General features: G+C 42.4%; 2 protein-coding genes across 3 annotated transcripts; one reads left to right on the top strand and one right to left on the bottom strand.

Annotated features, from left to right (window-relative positions):
- Positions 1-5,356: 5,356 nt before the first annotated feature.
- erlec1 (endoplasmic reticulum lectin 1) lies at positions 5,357-15,079 on the top strand. Of its 2 annotated transcripts, XM_070448683.1 has the most exons (14): positions 5,357-5,675; positions 5,959-6,063; positions 6,207-6,287; positions 7,272-7,349; positions 7,454-7,582; positions 7,780-8,003; positions 8,707-8,851; positions 9,786-9,950; positions 10,428-10,487; positions 10,648-10,772; positions 11,027-11,104; positions 13,385-13,460; positions 13,628-13,739; positions 13,819-15,079. In XM_070448683.1, exons 1-13 carry the CDS (start codon positions 5,532-5,534, stop codon positions 13,697-13,699), a joined length of 1,482 nt encoding a protein of 493 aa, XP_070304784.1. In that variant the 5' UTR covers positions 5,357-5,531; the 3' UTR covers positions 13,700-13,739; positions 13,819-15,079. The 2 variants fall into 2 exon arrangements, with proteins under 2 accessions (XP_070304784.1, XP_023862697.1); XM_024006929.2 differs by having other exon boundaries at positions 13,628-15,079.
- A 1,076-nt stretch (positions 15,080-16,155) lies between these two features.
- On the bottom strand, positions 16,156-20,664 carry gpr75 (G protein-coupled receptor 75). Its single transcript, XM_024006928.2, has 5 exons — positions 20,446-20,664; positions 19,387-19,658; positions 19,052-19,305; positions 17,998-18,383; positions 16,156-17,778 (listed from the first exon to the last, which is right to left on the bottom strand). Exons 2-5 carry the CDS (start codon positions 19,458-19,460, stop codon positions 16,804-16,806), a joined length of 1,689 nt encoding a protein of 562 aa, XP_023862696.1. The 5' UTR covers positions 19,461-19,658; positions 20,446-20,664; the 3' UTR covers positions 16,156-16,803.
- Positions 20,665-20,916: the final 252 nt, after the last annotated feature.

Here is a 20,916-nt window from a genome sequence, read left to right as displayed (position 1 = left end):
CCTCCATCATCATGAAGTTGCTTTGAGAGACTAGTCAAGCCGACACATATCACCTGCCACCCTTTCTACTTTTGAAGGAGACCGCACCTTAGACCCACTCCGAATTTGCTACCCCCAATAGGTCCACCAGACGACGCAATCGCAACACACTGCACACTGCCCTAACCCATCTGGACAAGAGAACTACCTATGTAAGAATGCTTTCATTGGACTACAGCTCAGCATATTAACACCATAGTACCCTCCAAACTCGTCATTAAGCTCGAGACCCTGGGTCTCGACCCAGCCTCGTTGCAACTGAGTCCTCGGACTTCCTGACGGGCCGCCCCCAGGTGGTGAGGTAGGTAACAACATCTCCACCCGCTGATCCTCAACACTGGGTCCCCACAGAGGTGCGTTCTCAGCCCTCTCCCGTATGAGTGCTACGGGGCGATAGTCATTTAGCTCAGTTACCTTAGCTTTCTTGGGAACAGGAACAATGGTGGCCCTCTTGAAGCATGTGGGAACAGCATACTGGGATAAGGATTGATTGAATATGTCCGTAAACACACCAGCCAGCTGGTCTGCGCATGCTCTGAGGACGCGGCTAGGGATGCCGTCTGGGCCTGCAGCCCTGCGATGGTTAACACGTTTAAATGTTTTACTCACGTTGGCTGCAGTGATCTCCCCTTTAAATAAAGAACGAACCGTGGCTGCCTTCCAAGCAATGGAAACCTCCCCAGAGAGGAGAGACAGGTTAAAAAGGATTGAGATAGGCTTGGYGATGATAGGGGCAGCAACCTTAAAGAAGAAAGGGTCTAAACCATCTGACCCAAATGTTTTTTTGGGGTCAAGTTTCAGGAGCTCCTCTAGCACCTCAGACTCTTATTTCTCATTTGCCTGAACGAGAGCCAGTCAGCCTGAGTATGCGTGTGCCTAGCGTTTCGCCAAGTGCAATTCTTTTGGTGGAGCAACTCTGCAAGATCTCGGTYGAACCAGGGGCCGAACCTGTTTTTAATTCTCATTTTCTTTATGGGGGCATGTTTKTTAACAATAYCACTGAAAATATATAAAAAGAAGGTCCAAGTGTCTTCGACAGAGGGGATCAAGCTGATTCTATACCATTTTACAGATCGTCATGACATGATCGTACTTCGCAATTCTCTTGCGTTGTGTTTTTAAAGACAGGATTGCTATACAAGTGATTGCTATTAATTCTTTGCATTTCAGATTTTCTTTTATATTTTCTAAACAATACAAAACAACATTGTACAAACGACAACATCATACAAACATCACTACATCACACCTGCTCAGACATCCAGCGCCCCAAATCACTTTCCGTCACATGGCCTGAAACTGTGGCATTTTGTTTCTCTCCAAAGCACTTTCAATATTTAAAGAATAAATAATTCGATTTTTCGATTGTGTAAATGATGGCGGATTGATTTCCACATCTATAGTATACTTTTTTTCAAGATGAGTGATGAGAAGTGTTGGTGTTTATTCTGACGATAGACACAAGGAAGCACATTAGGACAACAGGATGTTGATGGCAGTGGAGGCAGGTGGGAAGCACATTAGGACAACAGGATGTTGATGGCAGTGGAGGCAGGAGCTATAGGAGGATGGGCTCATTGTAATAGCTGGAATGGAATAAATGAAATGCAGTCAAACATGTGGTTTCCAAGAAAGTGAATTTTGATGTGGAGAATCTGTTTAAGGGTAACATTTACGTAATCTTTCTAAGACAGAGCGGGATGCAGTTGAATCATTGTCCAAAAATGAACAGATTGTGGTTAAAAAAGCAGACAAAGGTGGAGCTACAGTAGTGTGGAGTAAAGACAAATATGTGACAGAHGCCTWCCGTCAATTAGACAATGAYGAATTCTACCAATCKCTTACCTTCAACCCTACAGAGGACCTAAAAACKGAATTGAAAGGGATCCTCACAGAAGCTAAGGAGAATGGCTACATTTCAGACAATGAGTTCAAATTTCTTTTCAATGGCAGTCYGCGTATGGCTTCTTTTWACCTTCTTCCAAAAGTCCACAAAARTCTTGAAAAYCCCCCAGGCAGACCAGTCAYTAGTGGTAATGAAAGTCTGACAGAACCCATCTCTAAGTACATTGATTACTTTATYAAGCCTTTTCTGWYGTCACTTCCAGCCTATCTTCAAGATACCACAGATGTGTTGAACAAAATTAAGGAATTGAACAATATAGGTACAGCTTCCTTTTTAGTCACCATGGATGTGGAGTCTCTATACACCACCATTGAGCATGAACAAGGTTTGGCAGCTATGCACCATTTCTTGAGTACCCGACCTGAAACTGAGATGCCTCCTACAGAATTCATTGTCTTACTGACTGAATGGACTCTTAATCATAACATCTTTATCTTTCAGGACCGTATTTTTAAACAGGTCAAAGGATGTGCCATGGGAGCTTGCTACAGCCCTTCCTATGCTGGTTTGTACTTGGGTAAATGGGAAAATGACTTCATTTTGGATCCTTCTAATAACCATTTCTTTGACCGGATTATATGGTGGGGATGCTATATTGATGATGTTTGCCTGTTTTGGTCCGGCTCAGAAGATTAACTTATTTCCTTCCACCAAAACCTTAACAGCATTAACCCTAACATCAAACTAACTATGGAACACAGCAAGGATATTTTTTGGACCTCGACATTAGTAAAAATGACAAAGGTTGTTTGCACATATCAATCTTTAGGAAGCCTACAGATGGGAATACCATTCTGAGGGCAGACAGCTTTCACCCCAAAAGGCTAAAAGAGAATATTTCATATGGCCAATTCCAAAGAGTCCGCAGAATTTGCGATCAGGAAACAGACTACAGTGTCAAATCTGCTGAATTGGAGAATCGCTTCTTGAATCGGGGCTAGAGCGTTCAGGTCCTGAAAGATGCCGGTATAAGGGCTGGATTACTTGACAGAGAGAACTTGTTGTGAAGGGGAGTGTTTGTTACAAAATACAGCACTGAAGCAGAGAACATTAAAATAATCATTAAAAATAATTGGGGAATCATCCAAAGTGATACGCTACTACGCCAAGTCTTTCCTGAACCACCAGTCATAAGCTTTAAGAGATGTCCTACCCTAAATGACAAATTAGTCMACAGTTATCTTCCGGATGACTCTCAAAAAACTTGGCTTGACCACAAACCCAAGGGCTCGACCACAAACCCAAGGGCTCTTTTAAATGTAACTTGCAACCATTGCAGAAATATTGCACAGAAGAAGTATTTTGTTGACACAGCTTCCAAAATGGAGTATTACGTCAAGCATTTCATTAACTGCAAAACCACTCATGTCATCTATAGATTGGAATGTCCACAGTGCAAGGTGTTCTACATTGGACGGACAAAGAGACGCCTTCAACACCGCTTAGCGGAACACAAGTACACCATACGGGTAGGCAATAAAGACTACCCCATGGCAAGGCACTACAAGTCCTTACACCATGGCAACCCTGCCACCCTACAAGCTATGGGTATTGATCATATTCCGGCCTCTATTAGAAAAGGGGACCGTCTTAAACAGTTAAACCAAAGGGAAAGTTTGGGGATTTACAAACTACAGGCCACTAAATACCCTGGTTTAAATGAAGATATGGATTTCTCACCCTTCCTGTAGGGTCGTGATGGGTCCATTTGCTGTCATCTAGTGGACATTTTGCTCAATTGCCATTAGCTATGTTTAGACTGTTGTTGTTCATGTTTTGCTGTGTTCTAGTGTACTATGGAATATATTGCTTTCTTATTCTTGACACTTCTCCCAGTCATATTTAAGGTTAGAACTACCTTTTAGTGTTCTGATACTTCTAGCTTGGAGTTGTATTTTTATGATAACATAGCTACAGTATTTCACCTTTTAATGTGTATAGTATTGCTTACTAGGTGTGTCCAATCAATTTTGTAACCACTCCCTCTTCCAATTAGGGCTAATTGGAAAAGCTGTTAAAAAGAGGACATTGTATTCCTTTTTTTTTGTACTACCTGACGAAGACCATGCAGCCGAAATGCGTCGTTTTTTACAAAACTTTGTTTCTATTGAACATGCCATACTAATAAAGGCATTTTAATTAATTATATGAAGAGTGCCTTGGTCCTCCTTTCTTTCTGAAGACCAATTTACCCCTTTTACCAAAGAGCACCTTCTATCTACCAAAATGTACTATTGTGTACCTTAGTAGCGCTTCCCTTCCTCCTCTTTCTACATGTGGTTTCCATATGTTTGATACTGTTCCATTTATTCTATTAAAATCAAATAAAATTGTATTTGTCACATGCGCCGAATACAACAGGTGTAGACCTTACCTTGAAATTCTTACAAACCCTTAAAACCTGTGGGTCCCCCGCGGGACAGTTGAGCAAAGGCTAATGTGATTAGCATGAGGTTGTAAGTAACAAGAACATTTCCCAGGACATAGACATATCTGATATTGGCTGAAAGCCTAAATTCTTGTTAATCTAACTGCACTGTCCAATTTACAGTAGCTAGTATAGTTTAAGAATACCATGCTATTGTTTGATGAGAATGCGCAGTTCTGAACTTAAAAATGTATTAATTAACCAATTAGTCACATTTGGGCAGTCTTGCTACAACATTTTGAACAGAAATACAATGGTTCATTGAATCAGTCCAAAACTTTGCACACACACTGATGCCATCTAGTGTCCAAAATTGCGCTTAGATTCCTAAGTCATATATTGGCCTTTCTCTTGCGTTTCAAAGATGATGGTACAAAAAAAATTACAAGAAAGCGCTTGGTTTGTTCTTTGTATTATCTTATACCAGATCTAATGTGTTATATTCTCCTACATGAAATTAACATTTCCTAAAACTTCAAAGTGTTTCCTTTCAAATGGTATCAAAAAAAGGGTCAGATCCTTATTAACCAACAATGCAGTTCAAAAAATAGAGTTAAGAAAATATTTACTAAATMAACTAAAGTAAACATTTTAATAAAAAGTAACAATAAAATAACAATACCGAGGCTATATACAGGGTACAACAGTATTACAACTACCACCTGAGACCCTGAGGAAAGTAGGAGAGGGTGGGCATTGGGCAAAGGGTGAGGGAGCAATTTAGGATCCCTGTGAGTAGGCCAGCACAAAATGACCCGAACAGTTTGTGCTTTAGTAAGGTTGGTTTCTGGTAAGTAGAGTTCCTAAAGATTATACATATGATTTTGTTGACAGGAAACTTATTTTTTGGTGAAGCAGGCTATATTGTGGTWKGGTTGTTTTCCGTCGCCACCCACAAGAACAATTCTCAACTCAGGGAGTCCAACCAAGACTGCCGATGTTGTGTTCCAAAAGTGGCTAAACCGGCTGTACCGGAAATAGACGTGGCAAGCGACTAGATACTTCCTGTTCGCTGTGTTGACAAATGAAAGAGAGACAGCCAGATGGATTCATAATTTTACGATAACTCCGAAGCTAACCCGATTTAACTCAGGTTAGCTATCTCATGCCTTGGCAGGCACCGTAGAAGATAGTTAGCGAACGAGCCTTGCAGCGGTAATGGACGGGACTAGGCTGTTGTTCGTGTTGTTTGGGGGTTTGTTGGAGATGTGTTGTGGTGTGTCGGCTAACAGAGGTGGATCTCCTTCGTTTACTGATGAAATCCCATTCAAAATTAACTGGCCCGGGGCCGAATTCACCCTGGTGAGTGTTGTGTGGTTGTGTGATAGAGAATAAATATAGTTTTTGTCATAGTTAACGTTAAATCATGGCTGGTTATTTATGACTTAATTGAAAAGCGAACGTTAGCTAGCTAGTTTTAAATGGTGATAAAGTCTGTTAAGCTTAAGCCTAGCTAGCTGGTATTCCTTGTTATGGCTGTCATATGACTGCCAACSCAAAAACTGACCATGCATAGTTTCCTGTTATGACTGCTGTAAAGTAGTGCACTTACACAACATATGACCCTAAACCTGTCCTTCCATAGCCAACCTCAGGTGCCCTCTACAAAGAAGATGACTTTGTCATCATGACAACAACAGAGAAGGAGAAATACAAATGTCTCCTGCCTTCCTTGTCAAATGGAGATGGCGTGAGTTAGATTAATACTTTTCAGTTTCACTCTTTTCAACAATATTGCTTGTCTCGCTTATCCTCCTGTCTCCCTCTGTGTCTGTTTGTCTTTCTGCCTCTCTCCTTCCTCTCTTTTTCTCTCTCCTCACCTCTCTCTCTCAGGATGATGACAAGGTGTACGCTGGTCCCACTCCAGGTGATCTGCTGGACCCACTGTTCAAAGAGAGCAGCTGCTCCTACAGAGTGAGAACTGAACCGTTTCACTTCTACTTCTGTCTAAATATAGGCTATATTGAGTCCCACTGCAACACTAATGTCATGGGTTCCCCCCTAGGGATCACATGCTATAGATGTACACTGTCTAAACTACTGGCACACAGCTCGGAGAGGTCTCTTCACAGTCCCCAAGTCCAGAGCAGACTATGGAAGGCACACAGTACTACAACTCTATTCCACATCAAGTAACTGATGCAAGCGGTAAAATTTGATATAAAAAAACAGATGAACACCTTATGGAACAGCGGGGACTGTGAAGCAACACAAGCATTGGCACAGACACATGCATACGCACATACGATAACATACACATGGATTTAGTAATGTGGTAGTGGTGGAGTAGGGGCCTGAGGACACACAGTGTGTTGTGAAATCTGTGAATGTATTGTAATGTTTTAAAAATTGTATAAATCACCTTAAATTTGCTGGACCCCAGGAAGAGTAGCTGCTGCTTTGGCAGCAGCTAATGGGGATCCATAATAAATACAAAATAAATAGTACCTTTCAAAGTTTGGGGTCACTTAGAAATGTCCTTGTTTTTGAAAGAAAAGCTATTTTTTTGGTCCATTAAAATAACATCAAATTGATAAGAAATACAGTGTAGACATTGTTAATCTACCTAGCTGGAAATGGCAGATTTATTTTATGGAATATCTACATAGGCGTACAGAGGCCCATTATCAGCAACCATCACTCCTGTAGATAATCCATAAAAAATCTGCAGTTTCCAGCTACAATAGTCATTTACAACATTAACAATGTCTACACAGTATTTCTGATCAATTTGATRTTATTTTAATGGACAAAAATGGCTTTTCTTTCAAAAACAAGGACATTTCTAAGTGACCCCAAACTTTTGAACGGTAGTGTATGTCATGTTCTGTGCTGTCACTTTCTATGGATAGGCTAACCACGGTCTCTTCTGGCATTTGTTGTGGTGTTAATGAATAGATCGAGTCATACTGGACGTATGAGGTGTGTCATGGGAAACATGTGAGACAATACCATGAGGAGAAGGAGACGGGACATGTCAGTGGGAAATTATGTTACTTCAAAATTGGCATCATTATAATGTCTACCATCAAGTATGTTGCAATAAATAAGAAAAAATGATTTTCGTGTTGATCTGGCAGATCAAAGTTCAGGAGTACGTCTTGGGAAGCATGACCAAGACGACAGAGTCTTCAGCCACTTCAGGAACAGAGATTGCAGAGGTAGAGAAAGTTGAGGAGATGGATCCTACGCCAGAAGCTGAGAAAGAGGTTGGTTGTTCAACATTTTGACTCATACACATAATTTTTTTTTTAAAAACACTTCGTAAGAATTCTTTTCTCGTTTTATTTCTCTCTCTAATCATGGGTTGCTATTTTGAAGGTTTTACTTGCTGTGGTTAGTTTATCTACCTAAGTTGAATGCGCCGATTGTCTCTGATAAGCGACGAAAATATAAATGTTTCTAGGTTCCTACTAAGAACGTGGAGGGCCAGCTGACTCCATACTACCCGGTGTTGATGGCCCACGGGACGGCGTGCATCCTGAAACAGAACACTCCTCGCTCCACCAACGTGCTGTATGTCTGCCACCCCGAAGCCAAGCACGAGATCCTTTCTATCGCTGAGGTCACTACCTGCGAGTACGAAGTAGTGGTGCTGACCCCTCTGATCTGTGCACACCCCAAATACAGGTGGGTAGAGAATGAGGTACACACCCCAAATACAGGTGGGTAGAGAGAGAATAATGTACACACCCAAAATACAGCAGCATACCACCCTTCACCCCACTGCTGGCTTGCCACTTGAAGCTAAGCAGGGTCAGTCCCTGGATGGGAGACCAGATGCTGCTGGAAGTGGTGTTGGAGGGCCAATAGGAGGCACTCTTTCCTCTTGTCTAAAAAAATATCACAATGCCCCAGGGCAGTGATTAAGGACATTGCCTTGTGTAGGGTGCCATCTTTTGGATGGGACGTTAAACGTGTGTCCTGACTCTCTGTGGTCACTAAAGATCCAGTGGCACTTATCGTAAGAGTAGCGGTGTTAACCCTGGTGTCCTGGCTAAATTCCCAGTCTGGCCCTCATACCATCATGGCCACCTAATCATCCCCAGTTTACAATCGGCTCATTCATCCCCCCTCTCCCACATAACTATTCCCCAGGTTGTTGCTGTCAATTAGAATGTGTTCTCAGTCAACTTACCTGGTAAAGTAAGGGTTAAATAAAAATACAGGTACCAGCAGGTCTACTGTAAACTGCATCCCAAACCCAACCAGTTCCCCTCATGATCTATTTCTCAACTACCATAGCTGATTTAACTAATGCAACTATAAGTAAAGGGGTCTACCTTGTTTGAAATGATATGGAAGCTTATATCTTTATCCCGTGGTCTGTTAGGTTCAAGTCGTCCCCAGTGAATGCCATCTTCTGCCAGGCCATGTCTGGTTCTCCCCTGCGGCCTCACAGTCTCTCTCAGATGGACCGGGAGCAGGAGGAGCTGCTGAAACCTCCCTTCACTGCTGCTGCTGCCCCGGAAAGAGAAGTGAGGGAGGAGGAGAGAGAGAGAGGGAGGGAGGGGGGGAAGGAGAGAGACTAGGGGAGGAAGNTAGGGGAGGAAGGAGAGAGAGGGAGGGAGGGGGGGAAGGAGAGAGACTAGGGGAGGGAGGAGAGACTGAGGGAGGAGAGTGAGAAAGAAGGGAAGATAAAGATAAAGAGGTGAAGATAAGAGGTGATGGTAGTGGGGCACAGTGTGGAAAAATTACCCAATTGTCATAAGTGAGTATAAGTAAAGATACCTTAATAGAAATGACTCAAATAAAAATAAAAGTCACCCAGTATAATACTACTTGAGTAAAAGTCTAAAAGTATTTGGTTTGAAATATACTTAAGTATCAAAACTAAAAAGTATAAATTGTTTCAAATTCCTTATATGAATCAAATCAGATGGCACAATTGTTCATGTTTTAAAACATTTACAGATAGCCAGGGGCACACTCCAACACTCAGACATCATTCAGAAACAAAGCATTTGTGTTTAGTGAGTTGTCAGATCATAGGCAGTACGGATGACCAGGGATGTTGTCTTGATAAGTGCGTGAATTGGACCTTTTCTGTCCTGTTAAGCATTCAAAATGTAACGAGTACTTTTGGGTGTCAGGGAAAATGTACGGAGTAAAGTACATCATTTTCTTTAGGAATGTAGTGAAGTAAAAGTAGTCAAAAATATACAGATACCCCAAAAAACAACTTAAGTAGTACATTAAAGTATTTTTACTTAAATACTTTACACCACTGATGGGGCAATACAGGGTCATGATCAGGAGAACGAAAATGTGTATTCCTGTTGGACAAGTTCGGGTAGGTAGCTATTCCCACTATTTGAAAACTGTTTTGTCTGTACTGAACACAACCCAGGTTTAGAAGTTGTCTGTTTAATGTCTTCTAACTAAACACCTCCCCCCTCTCTTGTCCTCCAGGAGGAGAGTATGTCCCCCATGAGAGAGGAGGCCTTCTCCTCTACCCATAAGCCCCTCGTGGTGGGCGGGCAGACCCAGGTTACCGTGGGAACCACCCACATCTCCCGTCTGACGGACGAGCAGCTGATCAAAGAGTTCCTGAGTGGCTCCTACTGTCTCCATGGGGTTAGTATGAGGCCTGCTGATAGGCTGGCTGTTGAAAGAGACACCTGCTCATTGTCTACAGCCACATATTGGCTACTGCTCATTGGCTGCTGTTGTTAATTCAATGTAATATGCAGTGCCTTCAAAGTATTCAGACCCCTTGACTTTTTCCACATTTTGTTACGTTACAGCCTTATTCAAAAATTGATTAAATAAATAAAACCCCTCAGCAATCTACACACAATACCCCATAATGACAAAGCAAAAACTGTTTCTTAGAAATGTTAGCAAATTTATAAAACATAAAACACGTACCTTATTTACATAAGTATTCAGCCCTTTGCTATAAGACTCGAAATTGAGCTCAGCTGCATCCTTTTTCTATTGATCATCCTTGAGATGTTCCTCCATCTTGATTGGAGCCCACCTGTGGTAAATTCAACTCCCACAACTCTTCATACTTTAGCCTCTGTCTGATGTCTGGAATGTGTGTTGCAGGGAGTAGGATGGTGGAAGTATGAGTTCTGCTATGGGAAGCATGTACATCAGTACCATGAGGTAAGGGTTATTTACTTAGTAGCTCAGTAATGTTGAAATGCTTAAGCACAATATTTCCTGTAGACTGAAAGATGTTACAGTATTGGCTGGCTGGGTGCCTCATGTATTTTTTACTATGTTAAAGTATCTAATATAGGATGATGAATTGATTCCCTCCCAGGATAAGGAGCAGGGGAAGAACATTGTGGTAGTGGGCAGTTGGAACGCTGAGGAACATCTGCAGTGGGCTCAGAAGAACGTGGCCCGATCCTACCAGTTCAAAGACGACGGGGTCCAGAAAGTCAAGTACGTACGTCAGCTATACAATACGTTTATTTTTTATTTTAAGATTTCATTGATCAGCACAATGTTAATGAATATTGGGGTATTAGGGGCTGGTGTCCTGGACAAAGATAAACTCAATTAAGAATATCAATTGAAAGGGCGTTTTAGTCCAGGAATAGGATTCATCAGTGTCCAGGAAACCTGATTTTCTAATGACAACACATTGATTTGATAGTGAGGATAAGGACTTCATGGTTGTTGTACTTCCTCCCCAGACTGGTGTCCCTCTTCTACGGCCATGGGGACGTGTGTGACCTGACGGGGAAACCCAGACAGGTCATCGTCAAGCTCAAGTAGGGTCTCTTAATATTCTTATATACAGTTGAAGTCGGAAGTGTACATACACTTAGGTTGGAGTCATTAAAACTCGTTTTTCAACCACTCCACAAATTTCTTGTTAACAAACTATAGTTTTGGCAAGTCGGTAGGACATCTACTTTGTGCATGACACAAGTAATTTCTCCAACAATTGTTTACAGACAGATTATTTCACTTATTATTCACTGTATCACAATTCCAATGGGTCAGAAGTTTACATACACAAAGTTGAATGTGCCTTTAAACAGCTTGGAAAATTCCAGAAAAGGATGTCATGGCTTCAGAACCTTCTGATAGGCTGATTGACATAATTTGAGTCAATTAGAGGTGTACCTGTGGATGTATTTCAAGGCCTGGCTTCAAACTCAGTGCCTCTTTGCTTGACATCATGGGAAAATTAAAAGAAATCAGCCAAGACCTCAGAAAAATTGTAGACCTCCACAACTCTGGTTCATCCTTGGGATCAATTTCCAAACGCCTGAAGGTGCCACGTTCATCTGTACAAACAATAGTTTGCAAGTATACACACCATGGAACCACACAGCCGTCATACCGCTCAGGATGGAGACGCGTTCTCTCTCCTAGAGAGGAACGTACTTTTGTGAGGAAAATGCAAATCAATCCCAGAACAGCAGCAAAGGACCTTGTGAAGATTCTGGAGGAAACGGGTACAAAGTATCTATATCCACATATCCTGAAAGGCCGCTCAGCAAGGAAGAAGGCACTGCTCCAAAACCGCCATAAAAAAGCCAGACTACGGTTTGCAACCGCACATGGGGACAAATATTGTACTTTTTGGAGAAATGTCCGCTGGTCTGATGAAACAAAAATAGAACTGTTTGGCCATAATGACCATCGTTATGTCTGGAGGAAAAGGGGGGATGCTTGCAAGCCGAAGAACACCATCCCAACCGTGAAGTATGGGGGTGGCATCATCGTTTTGTGGGGGTGCTTTGCTGAAGGAGGGAATGGTGCACTTTACAAAATAGATGGCATCATGAGGGAGGAAAATTATGTGGATATATTGAAGCAACATCTCAAGACATCAGTCAGGAAGTTAAAGGGTCTTCCAAATGGACAATGACCCCAAGCATACTTCCAAAGTTGTGGCAAAATGGCAACAAAGTCAAGGTATTGGAGTGGCCATCACAAAGCCCTGACCTCAATCCTATAGAAGATTTGTGGGCAGATCTATAAAAGTGTGTTCGAGCAAGGAGGCCTACAAACCTGACTCAGTTACACCAGCTCTGTCAGGAGGAATGGGCCAAAATTCACCCAACCTATTGTGGGAAGTTTGCGGAAGGCTACCCGAAACGGTGATGTCTGGTGAGGACCTGCCTTACAACAGGCCTATAAGCCTATTGCSGACAGTCTGAGCACTGATGGAGGGGTTGTGCGTTCCTGCTGCAACTCGGGCAGTTGTTGTTGCCATCCTGTACCTGTCCMGCAGGTGTGATGTTCGGATGTACCGATCCTGTGCAGGTGTTGTTACATGTGGTCTGCCACTGCGAGGACGATCAGTTGTACGTCCTGTCTCCCTGTAGCGCTGTCTTAGGCGTCTCACAGTACGGACATTGCAATTTATTAGAGTCCGTAGAAAGGCCTCTTTAGTGTCCTGTTTTCATAACTGTGACCTTAATTGCCTACCGTCTGTAAGCTGTGAGTGTCTTAACGACCGTTCCCCAGGTGCATGTTCATTAATTGTTCATGGTTCATTGAACAAGCATGGCAAACAGTGTTTAAACCCTTTACAATGAAGATCTGTGAAGTTATTTGGATTTTTACAAATTATTTTTGAAAGAAAGGGACGTTTCTTTTTTTGCTGAGTGGACATGATTCCATGTCTTCACTATTATTTTAAAATGTAGAAAAAATTAAAACCCTTGAATTAGTAGGTGTGTCCAAACTTTTGACTGGTACTGTATATTGTGAGTCATCATCGGTGTGGTCTAGTAGGGTCTCTTAATATAATATACAGTACCAGTTTGGACACGCCTACTCATTCAAGGGTTTTTCTTTATTTTTTACTATTTTGTACATTGTAGAATAATAGTGAAGACATCAACTATGAAATAACACATGGAATAATGTAGTAACCAAAAAAGTGTTAAACAAATCCAAATTATTTTGAGATTCTTCAAAGTAGCCACCCTCTGCCTAGATGACAGCTTTGCAAACTTGGCATTCTCGTTCAGAACGTTTCATGTCACTGAATACACAGCCGGTCTCTGATTGAAGCCCGTCCTGTGTCTCAGGTGTAAGGAGTCTGAGTCTCCCCATGCCGTCACTGTGTACATGCTGGAGCCTCAGACCTGCCAGTATGTCCTTGGGGTAAGAATGCACACACACATTTACTGTCGCACCATGTTATGGTTAAACACTTGAACCCATTCTTGCTGTTTTTGTGTTTTTACCGCAAGCGGTTGGGCGAGTCAGATTTCCAGTGTATTCACTACACATGGCAAATAAACATGATCAGGTTATTTTTTCTCCATCAGGTTGAGTCTCCAGTTATATGCCAGATCCTGGACACAGCTGATGAGAAAGGCCTTCTATCCATCTCCAGCTAACAGCACGGACAGAGGAGGCGAAAAGGAGGGATGAGCAGAAGTAAAAAGGAAGACGTTTTACTACATTTAAATTGATAAATTGATGTGCACATCTAAGTAAAACGTGTTCTTTGTTCTAGAAAATAAAGGACAGGGATTTAGGCAAAGATGTCCTGAAATGGAAGACTGTATGAACCAAGGCCCATGGCACTACTCAGGAGGTCCAGACTGACATGGACTTGGAGAGGAGCGTGTTGATCCTAGAACGGCCCTTGGAACCCAGGACCACAGCCCCCCTCTTCCACCCTGGTTTAAACCTCCTATGTACTGAACCAACTCCATGTTGCATCAAAAACCTTATGATAAACCTGACATTTGATCTGAGTTGGAAATGGGACCCTGTTCACTCCACAAGGCTCTATGGACTGGACTTCAGATCTTCCTCTTAGGGCAGGTTAGTTCTAGTGTTCTCTGGCCAAGATGCCAGGACAGAACAACCAATCATTCAAACAGCATCATCAGGAGAACCAGCTTCCATGTTGTAGTTGGTTTTATCAGCTATAAAAAATAGAGTTGAACACTATATATAAACTCCCAGTAAATTATTGGGTAAATCACCAACATTTCGGCATCACTGTGTTCTCTTCAGGGTAATGTCATGAATGCTAAAACCAGGTTATATAGACAACAGTGCAATTAGCGCAACCAATGACATTAGTGAGGAGTGTGTCATAATTCATTCAGTAATTGAGTGAAACTGTTAAAGAACATTGACTATCCAGTAGCAGCTCACTTTGTTGAAGCTAATCAACCGTTCTCTCTCAAATGCACAGGCATTGAGCATGTTGCTCTACCAAGGAGAGGAGGTAACATTGAGATYCTACTACTACAAAGGGAGTCTTACTGGATATCCTCTCTAAAAACATTGACCCCTAGTGGTCTGAATATTGACTTTGATCTCAGGCCCATTTTATGAACAATTCTCTCTATTATGAACAAGTCTTATAAATGGATATATTCTTTCTACAGTTTATCAGCGTACACCCAATATGTTCCCCCTGTTGATGATGCTTATTATGGTTGAACCAAAAGATCACATGTTGTTTATGAAATAGGAAACAAATATATATATATATTGAATTGAACAATGTATGTTGGTGCTAATATATACAATATTTATGTTTCCATATGATAATAGCCTAATATATTCAATATGCTATCATTTTTATTTTTTAATAGTTTCACTCAATTCATTCWAATTAAYTTAATTATGACACACCCTTCACTATTGTCATTTGTTGCACTAATTCCACTGTTTGTCTACATTCATGACATTACCCTGAAGAAGGCACAGTGATGCTGAAACGTTGGTGATTTACCCAATAAATGACAGGGAGTTTATATAGTGTGCGACTCTTTATTTTTTAGAGCTGATAGTTTATTCGCCGGTAGTCAGCACCTAAAATAATTTTCTCTGCTCATGTTTTTTTATACGTAGTTGGTTTTATCGTCAGCATTTTAAATGTATTTATTTGGGTTTCATTTCAGTTTGATTACATGCTTGTCCTTGACAATTATATGCATTTTTTTGTTTGTAGATACAATATCTTCCAACAAAGTCCGTTTGAATTTTAAAATATGTGGACAAACAATATCTGTGCATAATAAGACTGGGGCTTTGGTGTCAGGGTTGGGGTCAAATCAATTTGTCAATTCAGGAAGTAAACTGAAATTCCAATTTCCTCATTCGAAAGCACTAAAGGAAAATTAGGATTTGAATTTCAGTTTACTTCTGAAATTGACTGGGTTGAAAAGGAATTGACCCCAACCCTGGTTGTTGTTACGTTACAGGGTGATTGAGAGTATCTTAGAAACTGATGTGCTGTGAATTCAATCCCCGGATGTTATTGACGAGCACTGATGATTAACATTGGTTATGCACTGAATCAGATGTCATTTCTGTGGATTTCTAAATCTGGTGTGTTCTGTGGTTTAAATGAGGGATACACTGAAAAAATAAATACAACTATCTGAACAAAATTAGGTTAAAAGGAATTCTAGTCATACCCCATTGTCTTGGATAGCTAGCCACAATGTGATAACTTGAATGGCCCTCAGCTCTCAACCATTATACATTTAGTAAAAGGCCAACTGATGCTCTTCTCTAAAAAAAAAAAGTGACTTCTGTCTGATCACAATAGATCAGGGTTCTCAAACTTCTCAGTAACCCCATACATTCCATGTATTTGAACTATTCCACAGCTAGCTCACCTGATTGAACTTGTCGACTAGGTGAGTTAGTTCAACAACATGGTGAAACGTCTGGGGGTTGAGAACCACTGTACTGGACATCACTGTGTGACATGACAAAAGCTTGGACAGTGAGTTGCAGGTTGATAGGAGTTGACCATAAGAGGTGTTTACCTTTCTGGATCTTCAATTTAGATATTTTCTTTGCCAGGAGCGCACTGGACACATTGCACTTGCAAAACATTTACTGATATCATAGAACATGTATGAGACTCACAAATACAGTATTATTATGACGAGAAAGACCATCTAAATTGTACAATATGAAAAATGTCATGTCAGTGTAAAAATTGATTCCACTTATTTCAGTAACATCAATAACAATATGGGATCAGTACTGTTTCTCTCACTCTGGACTAAGAGATCTTCCATTTTATATTCTCAAGTCAATGGGGGTTATTCTTTACCTCTAACAGTTCACTACCACATGATATTCAGACAATTAGTACCGTTTACTCTCTGGTGTCTTGTGGTAATAGTCATATAATATTATAGTAACTGTTAGCATCCCTGAACTATATGCCCAATCCCTCTCCAGTTTCAGCATGGTGGCTAGGTTACACTCAAAGTACAGTATCTGATCAATAAACAAATCAATTCATGTATAAATCATTGTGGTAAGTTAAACTGAAGGTATGGAGATCTGATACACCGAGGTGCTCTCAAAGTCCGGCAGAACCACAAGACTATGTTAGCCCACTGAACTAAAGCCTATTGGCATTAGATTGGCGAGCCAACACAAGTCTTCAGGTTTAAGCCAAGGTTATTCATCAGTTTAGACTGAAGGGATCCAATCAATCAATCATGGTGGTTAGTCAGACTGAAGGTATGGGTATCTTATGGGCTGAGGTACTCTCAACGTCCTGCAGCACCTCCTGGTGGATGTGATAGTGCATGGCAACGTAGGACTTGTTGAACCCAAAGGCCTGGGAGGAGGAGGAGTTGGCAGCAGGCTGCAGACTGTTGGTAGGGGAGCCAGGTCCTGCAGAGGGGCTGCTGTTGTAGATACTGTAGTAGGGCTCGATACGGGTGTTGATGGGRGTGGAGGTACTAGGGGGCCGGGGCTTACGCCCACCATGCCCGCCCGTAGCTCTCGGACTGGGGGCACAGTCCCGGGAGTGACTGGGTCCACAGGCTTGATCCACCAGTCTCCTTTGTGGTTTGGGTGAGAGGACATAGGCAGAGTTGGTCTCGTGGTGCGAGGACTTGTTACGGTTGACCTCGAGACTGCCTTTCCCCATGGCATGGAGCCGTGTCTTGTGCTTGCAGCAGAGGAACACAAGTGCCACCCATTGGAGGCAGCAGAGGACGCGTCGGCGGAGCCCGGCGCTGTTGCGAGAGTACACGAATGGGTTGATGCACGACTTGAGGAAGATGAGCGCGAAACCGCACAGTTCGAACTGGTAGTGAGCGAAGCTGCTCTCTGGAGAGAGGACGTCCTGGGCTAAGGAGACGCCCATGGGGAGACAACAGAGAAGGACAGAGAATACAATCACCACACAGGTTACTACAGCCTTGGAGTCTTTAACTGTGGCCAGGTTGACGGTAGAGACAAGCTGGCAGCAGGTAGCTCCCTGAGCAGCCCCGGGTACTAGACCCTGGCTGGTGGGTCTGTTAGTGTAGGAGTGAGTCTGAATGTGTTGGAGCTTGTTGTAGGTCTGGTTGCGGTAGAGTGAAGGAACCTGGACGGCACACTGCATGCTCTCTAAGCCGGCCGCCATGAGCGGGGGAGGGGGTTGTGGTAGCGGCGGGCGTGTGGCGTCTACAGTGATGACGCGGCACTTCCTCACCTGGGGACAGGATGGGAACAACCACTTAGCATAGAGAGACATAACATTATTTCGCTTTATACATGCTTATAGCAAGTTATAAGAAATTAAGTGTGACTAAAATTTCTTAAAAACGTGTCAAATAATCCCGCAAGGGGTGGGTCGCTAAGGTGATTTACCTGACACGAAAATCAAATGTCATTCATCCATCTATCGATCCAATCCATCCCTCCCTCTCACCTGTGCGTTCTTCCTCAGCGTCTGAGCGATCATCAGGTAGCAGACAGACACCACCGCCACGCAGAAGGCAAAGTCTGCCAGGTAGACATATAGAACCACCCTTGCAGGCCCACCCGTTAGGCCGAAGTGAGGCAGGCAGGGTCCCTCCTTCATGGGGTAGGCTCGCAGGGTGAGCAGGGCAGCCATAGTAAAGCTAGAGGTCCAGAGGAGGGCGGTGAGAGCCAGAGTACAGGGGAGCGAGGCCATGCGGTTGGGCTGCTGGCCCAGGACCATACGGAGCCGATGGAGGGCGATCACAGCTACCGTCTCCAGAGACATGATGATGAAGGCAGAGCTGGTCAGGTGGAAGGTGAAGCAAAAAGTCTTTGACACGCCACCCCCTCCTCCTGGAACAAAAAAAAAGTTTACTCTTTAGACTTTTGCAAACCTTCAAGAATCAGACCAGGGTTCAAAAACTTGGAAAAATACATTCAAATAGTTGGATCATTTGGTTGAGTCTGCCTGGAGTGCTAGAAGGGAACAGCTTGCAGTTTTGGGACTTTTCTATTGGTTTATTAAGCCAAGCGAACTCAAATAGGCACACAACAGAACAATAATAATAATTAGGTGGGTGATTATATTCATCCTATTTCACACAAGTGTGTATTATACGCATGTGAATTAGAAAACTGTTTTTTTTGGCATATACCAACTCCCCAAGATAGCCTCGGAGAGTGAGGTCACGGCCAGGGTCAGCCATTATCAACTACAATCCTGAAGCAATAAGGGCTAAGTGCCTTGCTCAAGGGTACATCAACAGATTTTTCACCTTGTCGGCTCTAGGATTCGAACATGCTCTAACGCTCTAACCACTAGGCTACCTGCCACCCAAAACAAAAATCTATTAATCGGGGACAGACAGGGCCCAGTGTCTTAGCTGAAGCAAGAGACAAGATCTAAGCAAAGAACAGAACGAAGTAAATATCATAGAGATCCTATGAAATGACTATAGAGGCTATGTTATGAATCCTCAAAGTTCCAGAATGGTATTCTATGGTAAATACAGTCTACTGACCTGAGTCCAGGAAAAGCACCAATGCGAACATCGGCGCAGTCACGCAACATATAATCATATCACAGAATGATAAGTTCAGGATCATGAAGTCGAAGTTGGTGCGGAACTTGCGGAAGGCCGGGTGGAAGAAGGAGAGGAACACCACCAGGTTGCCGTAAGAACCCAAAAAGAATATGAGGATGAGGAGGAGGGTGCAGGAAGTGAGGGTAGCCGTGTGGATCAGGGCCCAGCCAGGGGAGGAAGAGGAGGAGGACCTAGAGGGATGAGGAGAAGATGGCTGATACATATTCCTTACATTCCACAGAAATKTGTATTTTTCTTTTCAACCCACGCACCTCGGGCCCAGGCTGCTGTTGTAGGTGTGGTGGTGGCAGACTGATGGCAGACTGGTCACATTCATCATACACATAGGGCTGGTTTCCCGGACACAGATTAAGCCGAGTCCTGGACTAAAAAGCTGTTTTAATGGAGTTTCTCCATTGGGTTAGTAAAGACTGGAGAACAGCCTCACAGGTGTTCACATCATTTCACTGAACAGGATGGCGAAGGTATCTGCTGTCTCCTCCATTGACATGGTCCCCTTGGTCATGGGAAAGACCCCATATTTCTACATAGAAACAGAGGAATCTGAGTTTAGTACAACACCATATTATTACAATGAAAGACATCTATGAGGACCATTGTGAATGATAATAATTCTGATCTTTCAATGGGAAAAGCCCTTCCCTTCCTGCCAGACAAACACTGAAGTCTAAATAGGCCTAGGCTGAAGCAAGAGCAAACAAATAAAATGTGTAGCCTACACAGTAATCTAATCCTTCTATCATTATTGTCGAGGGTGTTTAATATATGTTTATTATGTTTACACAATAGATTTGGATAGAATGATAGAATGTGGCTGAGCTTATGACGACAATAGTCCTACACAAAAGCTGCAGCTCCTATCGATAATGAAAATGTACATGGAATTCTAAAATGATCACATTTACTTAGTCAAACATACAGGCTTACCGCATCTGCATTTATCTGTATGTGCGTGTGAATGATCTGATGCAAAACCATTTCAATATGATAGTCGAGTCATCATGGTCATTTGATTATGGTTATGAAAACCAATACAATACTCAATGTGTTGCTCTCCATCCAGCCACCAGCACAGCTACAGGCATTAGAAATAAAAAAAGAAGTATTCCTTCACAGATAATCAGAAGCAATAATATACGATACTTATATTCTGTATGCAACCTAATATTGCGGCGTACTTGAAAATGATAAAGGCATTGTCATAATGATGTGAACGCTAATAGAGAAGACAAAATACGCGAAAATAGACATAGGCCTAATTGTTATACAACCCATAGGTTACATTTTCATATTCGGAATTGGCAACTTACCGTCCGCATGCATTGTAACCACACGCACTTTTATTCACAATATATCATTCAAAAAGAGCGTGTATTTTATTGTCGATGTGATGTATCCATTTTTGTTTTATCCGGGAGAAGACGAAGACCGGGCTCAGTACATCGGTAAGACGTGGGATATGACATACAGTACTGGGCGCGTTCCCCTGCTTGGGTGTTGCTGACGCATGCCAGATCTTACCAGGCCTGGATAGGTATTTTACATGTCAGCTAACCACATATTCGTTTCGGTACTGGTACTTCATGTATGTTATTAACTGTGTATATATTCGTGTCACTATTTATATTTAATGTTTGTACATCTTTAACATCAGCGCTTGCGGGTACCAGTTACCGCCTCGGGCTGTCAACCTCTAGCTCGAACATCTCATTCTAACGGAATCAAAAGGATACGAATCCATTCTCATGGGCGATAAGCTGCAACATTTAGTCTAGAAATAC

The sequence above is a fragment of the Salvelinus sp. IW2-2015 genome, linkage group LG18, assembly GCF_002910315.2.
Source record: "Salvelinus sp. IW2-2015 linkage group LG18, ASM291031v2, whole genome shotgun sequence".
In the NCBI taxonomy this organism is placed as follows: domain Eukaryota; kingdom Metazoa; phylum Chordata; class Actinopteri; order Salmoniformes; family Salmonidae; genus Salvelinus; species Salvelinus sp. IW2-2015.
Note: the sequence above shows the minus strand (reverse complement) of the source record. Positions and strands in the feature narration are given on the sequence as shown.

What these genes read in the sequence shown, in the direction of transcription:
- erlec1 (XM_070448683.1), top strand. Translation starts at nt 5,532, where the DNA reads ATGGACGGGACTAGGCTGTTGTTCGTGTTGTTTGGGGGTTTGTTGGAG. An exon ending in AGAGCAGCTGCTCCTACAGA is followed by an intron (nt 6,288 to 7,271) that starts GTGAGAACTGAA and finishes GTTAATGAATAG; the next exon opens with ATCGAGTCATACTGGACGTA. An exon ending in CTGCTGCCCCGGAAAGAGAA is followed by an intron (nt 8,852 to 9,785) that starts GTGAGGGAGGAG and finishes CTTGTCCTCCAG; the next exon opens with GAGGAGAGTATGTCCCCCAT.